Source organism: Triturus cristatus, chromosome 5_1 (genome assembly GCF_964204655.1).
Source record: "Triturus cristatus chromosome 5_1, aTriCri1.1, whole genome shotgun sequence".
Classification (NCBI taxonomy): Eukaryota; Metazoa; Chordata; class Amphibia; order Caudata; family Salamandridae; genus Triturus; species Triturus cristatus.
Window position 1 is genome coordinate 767015330 of NC_140587.1, and position 18158 is coordinate 767033487.

Here is an 18158-nt window from a genome sequence, read left to right on the forward strand (position 1 = left end):
CTAAGAAGGGGCGGGCAGTGCACAAGCGAACCATCTCTCGGTGGGTCGTTTTGTGCATTAAGGCCTGTTATTCCGTGGCTAAGAAGGAACCTCCTGTGGGGCTGAGGGCCCATTCCACTTTGGCCACAGCGGCTACTACTGCCCTGGGTCAGGGAGTCCCTCTGCAGGACATTTGTCAGGCAGCTACGTGGACCTCGCTGCACACGTTTGCTAAGCATTACTGCCTGGAAAGCCAAGTCCGGAGAGACGGCATCTTTGGTCGTTCCGTTCTCCTGGACTTCCTGGTGTGATCTTGGTTCGCAGACCCACCACCGGGGTTGGTATTGCTGGGGTATCTATTCTCTGGTAAGGAATCTAACTAACGTGTTTCTTTCAGATGAACAAGTTACTTGCCTTCGGTAACGATATATCTGTAAGAAACATTAGTTAGATTCTTTACGGCCCCGCCCATCCTCCCTACTCTGCGAACTGACATCTAGGGTTAAGGTCATCCCTTTCAGGGCCCTAGATTCATGGCACCAGTGTCGGTCTCTTGCTTGGCTCTGTGTTCCTGGCGCATGTACAAGAACTGACGTCAGCGCGCGAGGGTGGCGTCTAAGTACTCCGACGACGTCATCCCGGCGATCACGACACAGACGACGGACGCGGAGCTGCAGACGACGCCTAGCGACGCGCAAGGGTATTGCTGACGAAAATCTTTCCGGATCCAGCCTGACGCCTGGGGATATTGTAAGGTAAGGAATCTAACTAACTAATGTTTCTTACAGATATATCGTTACCGAAGGTAAGTAAGTTGTTCATTAGGTTTTCTTCGTAGGATCAGGAGGTGTTTGGGTATGTTGCTTACTCATTAACGGTGACTGCTAAAGATTTTATTAGACTGATGTTTGTTATAGAGTGAACTTTATTGAAAACTGAACATTTTGCCTGTTTTGGCAGGGAGTTCATATTTGTGTAGCCTCATTAACAACTATTCTGATAAAAGCATAATAGATGTATTGTCCTTTTTGTTGGATTTTTTTTTTTTGTAGGAGCTGGTATTGTTGCTTTTGCAGTATGATGCTGATACAGCCACCATTAATGGAGATGGACAGACTGCAAAAAATGTCACAAAGGATCCAGAAATCAGCAACATGCTTGAAGGTATTTTTTTTTTTTTTAATAATTCTTTTTAGTGTTTATAACCGAGCAGTTAGACATAATTGGTTTTTCAGAATATGTAGATAGGTACAGGTGAGTTCTGGACGGTACACTTGTTTTCCACTGACGTAACTATTCGATTTCAGCATGATTAGCAATTTCAGGCTCATCAGGGGAGGGGAGGGAGGAGAAAAGGGGAACACCAATATTTCCACAATAGGCATTCCATTTAGTCCATATTTTAGACCACTTTTTCAGACACTCTTTAGAGATGTACACAATTTTTTCCCGAAACCTACACCAGTCCATATCTTGTTTCCATGATTTTAGATCAGAGACCTCCCTCGCTCCCCACCTTCTGGCAATGTTACGCTTAGCTACCACAAAATCCAAGGTTGCCCTGATTTTCTCCTTACTACTCCGATCCGTCGGTCCCCACACATTGACAAAACACGTCCCGGCCTCTAGGTTCAGACCTTGACCCAGCACCTCCCCCTTACATTTGCGCACATCTGTCCAGAACTTACGGATTTTGGCACACTCCTACAGGATATGTTTGACGCTGCCTTCCTTCCCACAGTTTCGCCTACAGCTGGAGTCTTCACAATACCCCATCCATACCAAGGCTGGCCCAGAATAATATATTCTATGGAGAATTTTTAATTGCACCAGTTTAAACCCTGACGAGATAGCGACTACCCTGGGGGAGGTGAGTGCCTCCATCCAGTCTTCGTTGTCCATCTGTGGTAGGTCGTCAGCCCATTTTTTTCTAAGCTGCACAAGGGGGTCGGATACGTGGTTAATTAGCTTCCGGTAGGTGAGGGATATTCATTTCCTGTGCATATAGCGACTGAGGAGCCTGTCCTCCAGTGGCATTGCTTCGGGTAGTGTCTCCCCTAGCGGGATATTTGCATACTATGCATATAGCATTTGATAGTATCTAAATAGTTCCAAGTCTGCTACATAATATTCACGTTGCAGCACTGAGAAGTCTACCACTTTACCCGCTTTCCATACGTCACCCACCTTAGACAGCCCAATAAGATCCCATTTGTCAAAGCCCTTGGTATTGCTAAGTAATAGTGAGTCCCAGAGGGAGGTGGCCTGCGTGATTTTCTTGTCCCAGCCCAGACTTTTGTGGGTCGTGTCAATTTGATTGACTGCCAACACTTCAACCAGGAAGTGTTGGCAGCCATCTTGGGACTTGGCTTGAAGCTGAGTCCCACAAAAAGTTTTAAAAAATAAAGAAAAGGGGGCAGGAGTACCCTGACCCACCCAGATATGGTGTGGGGGAGTCCCACAGAAACTGTGCTGGGGGTTAAAACAATTTTTTTTTATTCAATTTTGCCGCTAATTCACAGCTGGACCTGCTGCAAAATTGAAAAAAAAAGAAAGACACACAAGCTGCACATCTTTTACAGGAGGGGGGAAGAAGTCCCCTTCCTCCAGAGGGTTCTTTGGTGCCAACTCCTCCTCCTGTTACCTCCAGTAAGTCCCACACAGTGGGTTGCTGAGAGAACTTTGAAGGCCATGCCCCCTTTCTCCACCTCTCTGCAAACGTTCCTTCTTGTCACACTGCTAGTTGGGGAATTAAGTCCCCTTGGCTCCACAGGGTCCTTGGTGGCCAACTACCCATCCTGTTACCTCCAGTAAGTCCTACACAGCTGGATTGCTGCGAGGACTTCAGAGGCCATGCCCCCTTTCTCCACCACTCTGTAAACGCGCCTCCTGGCGCACTACTGTTTGATGGCTGAAGTCCCCTTGGCTTCTTATGGACCTTGGGGGCCCAGAAGCCCTCCCGTTACCTCCAGTAGGTCCATTACAGGAGGATTCCTGAGAGCTGGTTGTAGGTACCACCCCCTTTCACCACCACTCTGCAAATGCGACTACTAGTTAAACAAAACCATAGAAATTCACAGAAAACCCCAAAGGTTACATGGATGATATAGTTAGGCTCGGATTTCACCCATACAAAACCAGTGAAATTTAGCAGTTATATTTACCTGAGCTAACTATAACTTATGCCCCTGCAATGCACTGCTTATGACCTCACACATTACATCACTGATGACATCACTCATATGTATTTGCAAAATGAGCAGCTATGGGAGATCTTGATTCTACATGTTTAATAGTCCCCGGATGTTCCTTCCATTTTTCTTTCAGAGCTCTTAGTCGAACGCACATATTGATGTTCACATATACAGGTAATTAAACACAATGTTCTCGTTCTCTAGTTCTTGAAGAGCAGCGCCAGAAAAAACAAATCAAGACTGGGGAAATAGATGAGACGAGGCAAGAAATAACACCAGCAATATTAAATGACAGTAATCTTACAATCATCCATTTAACTGGTATTCAGTTATCATTAGAAGAAGAAACTATCCTTAAATTAGGACTGTCATACTGCCCTGTACAGAATATGCAATACACCCAAACCAGGATAGACCTCTTCAAATTCGTAAGAACAATGAAGCTTAAAAACTTTTTATACTTCAACCGAAGAAGACCAGTGCAGCTTAATTATTGGAAAGCACACAGCACTCTTTTGAAGTGGCCGATATGAATCTGATGGTAACCCTTCAAGAGCTAGAGTACGAGAACATAGGTCTTAATGAAGTAATTATGGTAAACATGATCAATATTGATCAAGGTATTAACATCTATGGTGATGCACCGACTGACTTCAAATTGAAGTTAAAATTTATAGTAACGGGACCAAAGACCCCTTAGACATGTATAGCGATTTGGTACTCCAAGAGTTGAAACAGCTGTACATCAACATAATCAAGAGGCAACAAAACAGCAACAGCCGAAAGAAGTACTTTACCTTAATTGAGAAACTAAAATCAAACCAGAATGCATAATCAGAAATTCTGACAAGGGAGGAAACCTAGTTCTTTGGTCGAGAGAAAATTAGATCACACGCAATTGAATAATGAACAATGTTATCCCAGAGTCCCCATGTCATGCATGAAACAGGCGCACGTAGAGTATAACCACAAACTGATGGATTGGTGCGACCAAGGACTTGTAAGTCATAATGAATATCAATTCCTCCGGGAGGACTATCCTAAAACACCTGTACTGTATTTAATCCACAAAGTACATAAAGACAGTGATATTCCCCCAGGACGGACAATTTTTTCGGCCCTGGGAAGTGCTTTTGAGAACATTTAAAAATATGTAGACTTTTTCTACGCAAATATGAACTCCCTGCCATCTTGCACTCTGTACACTGGTGATTTTTTTTTAAAATTTATGATTTACCCTGGAAGGATGACTACATTTTAATAACCATTGATGTAGCACTGCTATACACCAGCTTGCAGCATATCGACTGGCTTAAGACAGTGCGACATTTCCTAGGTGTTAGACCCTTGAAACTATGGAAACCCACAGAAATGGTAGTCAAAATGATCCAGTAATGCTTGGTGTGCAGTTTTTTTTCGTTATAACAGCGTTGTTCCACCAGTTCTACGGTACGGCTATGGGCACCTGCTTTGACCCCAGCTATGCTAATTTGTTTAAGGGCTTGTGGGAGGAGCAGGTGATCCCGTCCAAACATCCCCAGGACTGTTCGGAGCATATATACATTGGAGCAGGTACATTGATGAGTTCTTCCTTGTGTGAAGGGCAGGAAGGAAAGCGCCAAAGTATTCTTGAGTAAGATTGAGATAAAATAGCATGATTTATACTTCACAAGCACTATTAGCATTACAAAGGTTAATTTCCTAGATCGCACAGTGTATATGAAAAATAAAATATTGGACACAAAACGTTTTAGGAAACCCATCTGTGGGAACACTGTGCTTCATGCATCCAGTTTCCATCCCTGTAATTTGGTCAATAGTATCCTGTATGGGGAAAGTCTATGTGCGAGACGCATTTGTAGTGAGGCTAGCGTTAAAGATATAGCACTAAAGAACCTGTCTAGGAGATTTCAAGCTAGGGGATACTCCATGGTGTGTATGGAGGAAGCAAATAGAAATTCGAAGTCTAAACCAAGGGAGCAGGTGCTCTTTGAGAAAGACAACCAAAAATCAAACTATCAAAGAAGCCAAAATAGATCTACACTTAAGGCTTTTAACTTATAACAAACGAGGGTACTATGAGATCCGTTATACAGAAACATTGTCATCTCATAAAGATCCAAAACTGCGAAAGGTTGACCCCCTTAGACCTGGTGTGGCCTTTAGAAAACCAAAGCAATGAGGCAAGATCAAGATCTAGTCGGAAGTAGTCCTAAGACAAGTCCACTTGGTTGGGCCGCAACTTGCGATTAAGGAAATGCAGCAGATGTAAAGCTTGCCAGCATGGTATTAATACCAAAAAATACAAGTCCCCATTTGCAAAAAGAGTAAATGTATATATGGTAATTAGCATTACAAAACAGACCACACGGTCTGCATTCCACAGCACCCCTAAAAATTAACACATTTAGGCAGCACGACACTCCCAGTATATAAAAGAATTTTGCAGCAAACCATTAAACACAGGGATAAAGCCTACCCTGTAGCTAGACACTTTGAGGAACAACACCAAAGTGATACCAGTGGCCTTAGCTATTATGTCAAGATGCAATTCCTATCAACATGTGTTGGAGTGAAATCATTGAGGCAGATCGAATACCGGTTCATCGTAGAATTTAATACCAGGTGGTCTAAATCTGGAGCAAGATCTGTAAACTCATTTATAGCTAAGTCTCTCTAAGAGAACATGGAGGCAAAATCATTATTGTAATCAATTTAGTTAGCATGGGTGTAGGGCATGCATGTTGCTTTTCTAATTGGTTTTTTTTTTTTTTGACTTGAGTTGGCACTCCACAAGGTTCATGGGCCACGGGACATTCAGCAATAAGTGGAAGATTAATTGATTATCAGAATGTATTGAAAGTAATTTTTGGGTTGATGAATTTGATTACAAATATTGTAATATGTTAATATGGTAGCATATTATGTTCACTTGCATGATAATACTTTATAGAGGCTCAAGTAACTGGTTGAAATCAATATGATGCCCACCAGGGCAGAATATTTTGTATTTGTCTAGTTTTGTTCTATTTTCGGTTACATTAATTCCCATAGAGATCCAAATTGCCACTAAATACTAACATGAAACCGACATGGCATGCACGTTTTTGATATATCTTTTAGGTGGTAATAGAGATATATTTATGTTTGAGCCTTTTGTATCCTCAATAATAGAAGTGATCTTGGGCGGGGTTGTGGAAATTAATTAAAATAAACTAAATAAGGGAGCAGCTGAAAGAAATGCTTTTCCCCTTGATTTAGGCCCACTTGGGCTTGACTCAGTATCTTGACACCAACCCTGTAATGTTTTTTCATTTCATTTTTTTTTTTAATGAGCATCAAATAGGTCCCGTATAAATAGCACAACTCAGAATTTCATTGCGTCAGTAGATGTATATAAACCTTTAATAACCTACATTTTAAAAATCTTTTTGGTCTTTCTTAAATAACTCCAAAACAGCTTAACGGATTTATACCAAATTTCAAAAAGAGATTTTTCTGGACCAAGAACTAGCTTTCTGCCAAATTCGGTGTAATTCCGTTCAGCTGTTCTTGCTATAGTCGTGTCTAAAATCCCTATGGGAAATTGTATGGGGAAAACGTGTTTTAGAACCACCTTCTTTTCTCGGCTGCCGTTTGACGAATCACCCTGAAACTGTCCAGAATTAAGTAATTGGTGTACTAGTTTTGAGCATTTCATGAAGATTCGTCAAACCGCACCAAAATTATTCCAAAACAAAAAATGCTTTTTCAATGGAAACTAGGCCCTAACTATAATGACTTCTGGGTGCCGGACATATATTTGTATTTTTATATCATAACTAGTAATTTAAAGGCGGACTGGTCCGGCAAATGCAGACAGGGCTGACTGATAACATTTTAATGTGCCCGCTGCAAAACCTTGCTTAGCTAAAGACACAACAAACAAAAGGACTTGCAGCAGCAGCTTCTGGTAACAGGTTACAAATTTGTTCCTGCAGTCAGCGTAAATTGATTTTATGGAGGGATGCCTAGTGGCGAGGATGACATCCACCACTTCAGGTAGCAAATCGAATGCAGTCAATTGCAGCCACGAGATATCCATAAATGGATGTGCCATTGTGTAGATTTGGTTGGAGGAGCCTTTTCTGTTCCTGAGACAGGTGGTCCTCCTGAAATGGTAGCCTGATGGGAGACGATACTCATGCACAGGAGCTCTGTGTACTACACTCTCCTGGATTAATCTGGGGACACAAGGTTGTCTAGGGCCCTGCCGGTCTTGATCTGCTGCAGCAGGAGAGGGAATTTATTGAAGGCATAAATGAGTCTCTTGTTCTGGTGGAATGCGGAAAGATCTAGCCAGAGTTCCCTCCCACTGGTGGAAGATGTCCTGGCCACCTGTGGATGTAAACTCCACTCGTGATCAGCCAGACGATGTCTGCCCAGTTCATCCACACTGGCATTCAGGTGCCCTGCTAGGTGGTTGCCAGCAAGAAAGATGCCCTAGTGCTCCAGACACCTAGCAAAGGACCAAGGACCCTACACTGTTCTTCTTATTGCTGTATCATATGTTGATGGTTTAGTCCATGGGAACCTGCACCAGCCTCCCCTTGATGGACCGAAAGAAAGTCTTTGGGTCCAAATAAATACTCTTAGTCTCCAATAGGTTGTTGTGGAGCTCTGCTAGAGAACAGAGCCCTGATATCCACCTCTCCTAGACAACACTCCAGTCCAGTAATGATACATCAGTCAGTGCTGTGAGCTTGGGGAGGGTAGAGTGGTCTGCCGCAGAACAAATTAGGGTTGATCATTCACCATTGCAGACCCTGGGCCGTCCCCTCAAGACTGGGATGAAGTCAGAGAGGCAGCCTTGATGCTAGTCCCAGTGGTATTTCACGTTACATTCCAGGGCCCTCATATGCTACATGTTGTTGCTAACAGAGAGGAGGCATGCAGCTAAGAGAACATGAAGCTTCAGACCCATTCCACTCCGAATATCCAGGACTCAACCAGAAACATTGGGATTATAGCTCAAGTGTTCCAGACTTGCTGCGGTAGAGAAAGGCTTTGAACCTTACATTGTCTTGGATTGCTCCAATAAATGAAAGCCTCTGTGAGGTACTCGGTCAAATTTTGGCTTGTTTATAGTGAAATCCAACAATTTGCACAGTTCCATTGTCTGGCTTTCGCATGACTTATGATGGAAACATATTCCAAATACAGTACTCTTTTTACAATTGTAGAAAATACCCTAATTGGCTGATCCATCTTTTATTTAAAAAAAGGGCCTTGATGGTGTTTTGTAATATTACTTAAAGCTGCTATCTTGTTCAGACCAAATATTGAAAGGCCTCCAGTTCACCAGCCAGATTTGTGAGATGCATTACCAATACTGAATTTAGTGGTCGCAAGTGTGTGATCTGAAACAGCAGCAGGCTCACTTTCAGACCCATAGAAGGACACCAATGTTGGAGGACTATTATTCATGAGGGCTGAAAACACTAGTCGTCTCACTACTGGGTCCCTTTCATTTCTATTTACTTGTTGCCATTTAGGGACTTGAAACAGATCCGGCAAGAAAGAAAGGCCTCTTGAAACCATTTATACTGTTAACATTAGTTACTCTAACCCTCTTTTTTCTATAATGTGGTTACTGAAACATTTTTATTTGGGACTTAGACTTTTGTATGTTGGTAACATTTTACTTATTCTTTCACTTATTTGCCAGGCCATTTACATTAAGAAAGGCCATTTTAATTTGCAAGACCATTTAATTTGATTATCGCCTATATTGATGTTTTTTTGTTACTAGTTTTTAGTTAGTTTCATTGCTTTACATCTATCATGACCATAACAAATAAGTGCATAGTAATATTTTCTTTAATGACCTCCTTGTGCTCCCCACCACCTAGCTAACATTCTTCACCCAGGGAAATCATTAAGCCACATTTACTAGCCTTCCCTCTAGCATGTATTTTCTTAATTCAAATGTCTCTTCTTCCCCATCAACTGTTACACATAAAATAATTGATTTGATTTGTTCTGTCACAGCTGTGTTGACATATAAGAACACAGTTTTGTCAACCCTTCAATGAGGTATATTTAGTATCACTCCATTTTCTGTTTTTCTCCCATGTTTAAACTGTCTCAACCCACTTAAAAAATATATTATTGGAAGAAGCCTTATTAGCACATCCCTCTGTAGAGTATTCCATTCCTAAACTGTACTATATAGGAAAAACAATGGTTCCTGTGGAATTGTATACTATGAGGTTATGATACATTAGCACAATCGCAATATAGAGGGTTAGATAATGGCAGAGCGCGAAGGAACCACGAACACACCGATTCCAGTGTAGTATATTTTATGGATTTTTTAAACAATAAAGTTAGGAGTAAACCTTATACATCAAAACAACATTTGTGCATAGTGTCCCAAGTGACAAAGGGAACCTAAACCTAAGTGACAATGTTAATATTATATACAAGGTTTCCACAGTTTGTACAAGTCGACCATTATCAAAATAATTCCATGTGAACAGCAGCTATATACAATGATATGTGCTGGGAAAATGGTTCGCTTCTTCTGTTTGTCGATGGCATTTTGACCCTCAAAACAATGTGGGTTCTCTTCAGGACGATTGATGAAGGGACGTCTAAATGGGATTGAAATAAAAAGAGAATAAGGCTCATATACCGACACAAATGCGAAAAATAGGAAAATAGGGGACGTTGGATAAAAGGTACCTGAATTTATGATTGCGCAGCCTTGTGAAAATGATGTGCCACACGTGAAGAATAGAGGAAAAGGGTTTACTCGCATAAATCCTCCATCGCATGATTTAAGCTTCAATCATGACAAAGGGAGACTATACACTTCCCTCCATAGGAAACCCACTGAAAAGAACACCCTCCTTTCATAACCTCATAGTATATAATTCCACAGGAACCATTGTTTTTCTATAGAACTATTACTCTGTTTCCTTAGTGAGTAGGGTTCCCCTGTTTTCTCTTGAACATTCCTAAACTGTAGGCTTGACAGACTAGAAAATAGGATTACTCTTCATTACCCTTGCCCAGTGCCTATACAAAGACCTGGTCCAGCTATTTAGCTAGAAAAGTACAGACCCCCAGCACTTGGTCCACTTTTGTTGCCAGTCTGTTCTCAAGATGCATTAAAAGCTGAATTACAGAAACCAGTAATATTTATTTAAAAATCATTTGACAAGAAAAAACTTACAGCACTTTAAAATTTCCCTATTTACTAAATAACCTGCATTCTTTCTAAGAACAGTTATACTTGTCAGTATATAACCACTGGTAAGTTAGACCTTGTTTTCACACTCAGTTCATGTTTGTTCTCGATATCCAGTTTTTTGCACCCTCCTTGCCTGAGCCTGCATTTTTTTGATAAACAAATTTTTATTCATTTTACAAAAAATGCACTAGCCATATCACACTATAATCCAATGATCGAGAATTACAGTCACAGAATCCCCACCCCCAGCATACAGATAGTAATGAGACAAAGAAACGATGGAACCAATCAGGCCCCTCATGATTAGACCCCAACCGCTTCCCCCAAATTCTACGAGCTGCGTACATAACTTTCTCCTGTGTGGCACACCAGTCCACCCCACTCCGCCAACGTCCCACGGTGGGGGCGGGGGATCAGGACACTTCCACAAGGCTGCAATGTCTCTTTTAGCAACTACCATGGCCGTATTAAAAAACTTTTTTCATTTCGTGACCCATCCGTGATGCCCAGGATCGTGTGCTCAGGGTCGTGTGGAACCCCCACCCCAGAACCTCAGAGAGCTCGACTTCGATGCCCTCCCAAAATCCCGCTAGGTGGGGACAGGCCCACACCATGTGTAGGAAGTCTGCGGGATCATGGCCACACCTGGTACAGGCTGAGGACGGACTAAGCCCCGCGCGGTGAAGACGTACAGGGGTGAGATATGCGGCATGTAGATAGTAGAGTTGCACTAAGTGCAGCCGCGGTGACCGTTCTAGGGGCCATAAGGGCATCTCGCCAGTCCTCTTCCTCCAAGGGGCCCACCCAGACCTCCCATTGCATCCGCAGTCTGTCCATAGAAGTCGGGGTGTTATTAATCAGTGTGTGATAAATACGGGAAATGCCACCCTTCCCCAGGTCCCCGAACATAATCTGTGCTTCCGGTGGGCTATGGTCAGGCAATCGTGTGCCTGTCGCTAGGTGTGAGTGGATGGCGTGCCGCAGCTGGAGGTAGCGAAAGAATTGCGAGGGATGCAGCGAGTACTGGGCTTGGAGATCATCAAAGGAGTGCATGTGATCCACCCCCCCCCCCCCCCAAACATCCCCTAGTTGTGAAATGCCTATGCGGTCCTAGGCCTCGAAACCCGGACACCTCCCTGAACCAGTTCCCACGCCACAAGGGAATATAACGGGTCAGTGTGTGTGTCCAGCTGGTGTGCCGCAGTGCGGCTCGCCAGGCCAATAGCATGGAACGCGTCACCTCCGGAAGACTGGATGGAATCGGGGTCCCATAGAGAAAATAATGTAGTCTGTCGAGGCCCAGTTCCCCCAGCTCAAGCCTGTAGGCCGGGTCGGGACGCCCCCCATTAAACCAGTCCTGTATGGAAAGGAGTCGTGTGGCCAAATAGTAGAGGTGAGTCATCCCCAAACCCCCATCAAACGAAGGGATCCTGCAGGTATTGAGCACCAATCTGGACCTACTTTTCCCCCATAGGAACTTGGTGATAAAGCCATCCAGCGTACGGAACCAGGCCCTGGGAAAACACACAGGTGTATTCTGAAGCATCTAAAGGAAGCGGGGGAGCACCATCATTTTGAAAAGAGCCACCCTCGCCATGGGGTTCAGGGGCAACGACTGCCACCGCTGGAGATCTGCCTTGGCTCACTTCACCAGAGGAGTGACATTGAGGGCCCAGCTGAGTTCGGGCAGTAGGGCCACCCAGATCCCCAGGTATTTAAATGATTGACGGCGCAGAGGTATGTTGGACTGCCAGTCAAAGCAATCCCGAGAGAGGTGCAAGGGGACCAGGACCGACTTATTAGGATTCAAAAAAAGGCCGGAGGCCTGTTTGAAGGATCACAAGATACGAAGACAGTGGGGACCCGACTGGGCAGGATCTGCCAAGTAGATGAGAACATCACCCGCGTAAAGGGCGATTTTGTCCGGCTCGACGCTGGGCCATTCCCATCCTCGCATCCGGTCGCAGGACCGCATCAAGGACGCCAGAGGCTTCCTCACTAAAGCAAAAAGCAGGGGGGAAAGGGGACAATCCTGCCTCGTTCCCCTGCAGACCGGGAAGGGCTCCGACAGGACCTCGGTGACTAGGACACGAGCCCTCGGGAGGGCGTACAGGACCTTGACCATGGCCCGAAAGCGGGGGCCAAGTCCCATCGCATCGAACATCTTGAAGGAAGCCCCGATCCACAGAGTCGAAGGCCTTCTCGAAGTCCACCAGGGGCAGTGCGAGGTAAGGAGTGAGGAGGTGGCGGTGGGCCAAGGCGGAATGCAGTCTACGGAGACAATGTCGGGTGCCATGGGAAGGCATAAACCCACATTGGTCGGGGTGGACCAACGTAAACAGATGGGGCTTGAGTCGTTGGGCAAGGAGGGTGGCGAACAGTTTGACCTCAGTATTGATGAGGGAGATGGGGCGGTAGTCCGCGCACTGTGGCAAAGGGGGCTGGGACTTCGAAAGGACCACAATGGTGGCGATATCTGCTTCTTGTGGAAATGAACCCTTCTCCACGGCCTCATGAAACAATGCTTCTAAATGAGGGATGAGAACATCCCGGTTGTGGGCGTAATATTCCTGTGGGAGGCCGTCAGGGCCTGGAATTTTGCCTGAAGAGACGAGAGCGATAGCATCTCCAATTTCCTCACGGGAAATGGGACGTTCCACGTCGGTTTGGACCGTGGCGTCGAGCCGCTGGAGGCAGCCGCACTCACCGTCCATCAGATCCGTAAGGGAGAGGGTCGGGCCCGGGCCTCTTAGAGCCTGCGGTAGTAGGCAGCAAAGGCCTGCGCCATCTCCAATGGGGCGCAGCACGGTGACCCATCCTGCGTCACTATCTCAGGGATTATAGGATTCGCTCTTGGATACGTTGCCAGACGGTGAAGGAGTGCGCCATTCTTGTTGCCCCAGCCGTACACTCTGGCCACGGAGGAGCGCCAAAGGAGTTTAGCCGCATCCAGCGACACCTGTTTGATCTCCAGCGGAAACCGGGCCAGAAGTCTCATGTCGGAAGCATCCAGGGATTGTGTCGCGGTGCGTAAGAGGCGCAGAGCCTGTGCCTCCCGTGTGGTAATCTGTTCCAGCTGGGCTTGGCGCTGGAGCTTGAGGCGGCCCTTAGCGACCCCCCCTAATCGTGGCCTTACTCGCCTCCCACAGGGTGCCCGGAGAGAACACAGAGCCCTCGTTGGAGAGAAAGTACTGCTTGAGCTCCAACCCCACCGCCTTCCTAAAGTCTTTGTCATGAAGAAACCAGGCATTCAACCTCCACGTTTGTCAGGCAGAGGCGGGAGGGGGCCCCGTGTGAATCGGCACCGGCGCGTGGTCGGAGATGCCTCACATAAGAAGCTAGACCTCCTGAATCAGAAGACAGTCTGTCGACAGAATGAAAATGGCGTCCATGCGTACCTGTGTATGGTGTGCCGCCGAGGTCTGTGTAAATTGTCTAGCGTGGGGATGCCACAGTCGCCAGGCGTCGCACAAACCTAGTGAGGCGGACCATGACCGCAGCTGCTTGGCCTTCGCGATTCTACTTGGGGATGGGGGGCCTGTCGTGTTGAGGTCCGGTGACGAGACCGCATTGAAGTCGCCCCCAAGGAATGTCGGGCTGGGGGACAGTGATGCCAAGAGCTCAACGGATTTAGCTAGAGTCGTCGTCAGCCTCGAGGGGGGAGAATAAAGGGACACCAGGTTAAGCGGGTTGCCATTGATTGTGCCACTAACAGCCACAAGAGTGCCCTGAGCGTCAAGGATCGTGTGAACAGTCACCAGGGGAAGGGAGCGTCTTACTAGGATTGCCTCCCCCTGGAGCCCCTGGTAAACCCCGAGTGCCACACTCTGTCATATCCGTAACGTGCCAGAAAGGGACAGTGATTACCCAACAAGTGGGTTTCTTGTAGGAATAAAATGTCCACCCCTATGCGCTGCGCGTACTTAAGGACGGCCATGCGTTTAAGGCGATCCAGGAGCCCATTAACGTTCCAGGACATGATACGCAGGGGGGCATTTACTAATGGCGTGTCGAACATGGTACATGAATTGCCAATGGAGCTACAGACCAGAAGGGGGAGATCCAGTCTATCTGTTGCTTCGGGTGTAAGGCAAGGTGCTGCATGATTGCTAATGAGTACAAACTAAGAAACGTAATGAAACACAAAACTAAGTAGACAACTCGGGACAACGATTCCGCCCCCTACTCCCACCCCCTCCCTACACTTCAGGAACAGAAGCATCTGTCGCCCAAACAACAAAGCTAAGAGTGAACACCCAAACTAAAACGCTTGGTAATCGGGAAGCTTGGAGGACCCCTCCTCATTTCAGGATGTGCTTGAACGAACCATCAGGAAGAAAGAAATTTGATTAAACTAAATGTGTCCTCCGGCTGCGAACACCACTCGCAGGCGTGCCAGGAAGAGAAGACGATATTGGATGTTGAGTCCCCTCAGCTTTTGTTTCACATCATCAAAGGAGCGACGCTGAGCATGAACCTCGCGGGTATAATCCAGGAAGATCATGATGGTGCGGTTTTCGTACAAGAGGTTTTGCTGTTTGCGGGCTTCCGACGGGATGACGTCCCGGTCTTTGAAATTCAGGACCCGCATTATGATAGGCCAGGGGGCCCCACCCGGGGGAGGCCTCAGACCCAGGGATCGATGGGCCCGCTCAATCACGAACCAGGGGGAGAGCGAACCTTCGGGGACCCTCGATCTGAGCCATTTCTCGAGGAAGTCCGCCGTGCGGCCCTGCTCCGCCCCCTCCGGGAACCCCACAGGGCGAAGGTTGTTACGCCGGGACCTATTCTCTGCGCCTTCTGCCCGGCGGTGCAGCTCTTGAGCTTGGGATTGAAGACGAGCAACCTGCCCCTTGAGTTGCTGGACGTCATCTTAAACGGTGGAGATATGAGATTCGGCTTCCTTGATACGGGCGTTGGCGTTACGGAGGTCCTGCCGGATAAGGGTCACGTCCACACGCACCTCAGCGATCTTCCCCCTCCACCGAAGTTTGCGAAGCTTGGATGGCTTGCAGGATGGTTGATAACTCAGCTGAGGACGGTGGCTCTTGCTCCGCTGCCCCCCCGGGAGCACCCGCATCCAAGGTGGTGAAACGGTCCATTTTTGTTTGGGTGGCAGGGGCCTTAGATGACCTATCCGTCCTGCCCATGATAGCACCCCGGGGAGCCCCGGGCCCCTTGCAAATAAGTCTCACAATGAGCAACCCACACACCTCCGTGGGCGGCCTGAAGTCAAGCAGGTAAAACAATCTGTGCCAAAGCACCGTCCGGACCAGTACTCCGCCCGCGGGGCCGCGTCAGGGAAGGCCTTCACTGCTCAGCGTTGTAATAAAGGACCACCGAGCCTACACAGGCAGCCGGACAGGCACCGCCCGGGGCTAGCAGCTGAAGATCCCAACAGGAGGGTCACAAGTGAAATTGTCTCCCGGGATGGCTGAAGGGCGAGAAAGCAATCTGGACGCAGCAGTGGGTCAAGAAGGACCCCCTGGATGTCGAAGGATCCACCCCAGGCACCCCGCCGCTCGATTCCGCGGCTGAATTGGGGTCCCAGGACCGCCCAGGCCCACGGGCTCGAGATCAGGGTCCCGTCCACTCGAAGACCAGCCGTGCACCCTCTAGGCAGGAGAGATCAAGCCAGGCAACGCGGGGGACCACACAGGGCCGGCCCCTCCCTCCAATGGCGGCTGCCTGCACGTGCGGGGGCCCCAAATCCACCTTCCCCGGACCCCACCATCGCCAGGACCCAGCCGCTGCAGTGTGGGACTCACCCCAGTTCTCCAGGCGCCAACAGATCCTCTCCATGCTCCAAAGCCGATCACTGCCACTCCCGCCGCCCGATACAACGGCCGCTCCCCCAGGCAGGTCACAAGTAGGAGCAGGCACGGGTAGGCCTGAGGTCTCCAGGCGTCACCCCCGCCGCCACCACAGAGCAGCGTCCTCTACTTCCCTCCGGAGGGCCAGGCACTAGAGGTCGCAAGCACTCCAGCAGGGACGGGAGATGGGAGACAGGAGGAAGACAGGAGGCCGCCCACACCGCGGGCCCGCACAGCTCCTGCCGCCCGATATGGCGGCCGCCTCCGCTAACACATCGCAGGCGGTTTCAAAGTGCAGGAAAGCTTCAGGCGCCGCACACCGTGGCACAACTCTGGGCCCACAAGAGTTTCAGCAGTGGGCCTGGAAGGCAGCACAGGTCAGCCTCCCCTCCCGGGACCGCCCAGCACCGCAGGAAGTGAAGCTGCTGCGCGCTAACGGCCGCGCGGACAACAATGAGAGAGACAGACTGCAGGTACACCCCGCAGGTCGAGCCCACAGCCACAGTGGACCCGAGGGGTAGTCAACGTCCAGGGGCTCCACCACTCACGAGGCCAGGCACCGCAGTTCGGCGAAGGGGGACGTAGTCGTGGACCGGGAGCCGCCATTTTGTCCCCAGCGGTCGGCGGGCTGGCTTCAGAGGTCCTACTGCAGGGTTCCGCACTCCTGGATACTCCGCCGAATCACGCAGCCAGGTAAACAGAGGTTAAACCGGCTCCGATGGTTCTGTATGGGCTAAGGATGCAAGCGGATGGTGGAGGGGTCCCGGAGCACTCTTTGAGTGCGTCCACCATCTTGGCTTGGTTAGCCAAGCCCTGAGCCTGCATTTGATCATATTGTCAACTACCACAGAGTTGGGACCAGATAGATCTGTAGGATTACACAGGTTTATCCTGTTCTGCACCTCTCTAATCTGTATTTTCTGTGCCCTGTATTGTTGGGGCTTCAGCACATAATGGTACGCTTCCTCTTAATTTTGAGGAATAACGTATAGGGTAAGTCCCTACTATAGAATCCTCTTGTAAATGATATTTCATGCCCCACATGTCCTTTCATTTTCCTAGGGTAGCTTATAAATATTCTGCTTGATTGTTTTTTTTGTTTTTTTTATCCTAAAACTGTTCACCCAGGTGATCATATCTGAAGCCAGCTTATACTTTTACTGCTATGCAGTATACATGCTGTCTCTTTGAGGTACTCTTTCAAGGGAACTGGCAGGATGTCTAAGAAGACATTACGTAGTATGGCAATTTGGATCTCTATAATCTTAATATTTTTACAGCAATATCATTTTTGGCTATCTTTTAGCTTTGTGGCCAGTAGGCTTTGCCATTTCTCATTATTTAGCGAGAACTTTCAGTATGGTCATCTGCACTGTCCTCTGTTAATGTTTTCATGTTGTTAATTCTATGCTCATTTTGTCCGGAGGTGTTTCTTCTTGAGTTTCTCTGTGAGATATGTCTTGTAGTAAGATATTTTAGCTGTAATACCTTGACAAAAATATTGTAAGTGAATTTGGGACCTCTGGCCTCTGCCTCTTCTAATTGTCTACCTTTTGTCATTTTTTAGTGTAAGTGTTCATTTTTCCCTGAGAGTTCAGTGCCTTTATTAAATCTTTCATGCTGTTGCTAAACACATTTTTATTCCTGTGTCCAAATCAAGTAGGCTGTGATTGGTCCCAGATATAACGTGACCACTACACTGAGAGGGAATAGGTCTGACAGCAAGAGGCATATGAAACTTAATCTGTTGGTTCCCAGCAGAAAGATACAGTAGGTAGGAGCAAGCAATGCCTGCAGCCGTAGCAGAACATGACGACTCATCAGCCAGTACGGTGTTCGGTCTTCTCATCACAAAAACTGAGCAGACTAAGTCGCCTCACAACAGAAACCCTGATCACCATGAATGGACAGTTTTTTTCCCTCCTGCTCCTGCTC

The 18158-nt window shown here is 47.3% G+C and overlaps 1 protein-coding gene across 2 annotated transcripts in view; it reads left to right on the forward strand.

The window, feature by feature from the left end:
* Positions 1-18158, forward strand: part of OSBPL1A (oxysterol binding protein like 1A) — a 1951189-nt gene that overhangs the window by 247452 nt on the left and 1685579 nt on the right. For both annotated transcript variants that reach the window (XM_085605749.1, XM_085605748.1), the window contains exon 5: positions 1032-1143. In XM_085605749.1, coding sequence (XP_085461875.1) covers positions 1032-1143 — 112 coding nt within the window. The remainder of the gene's footprint in view (positions 1-1031; positions 1144-18158) is intronic.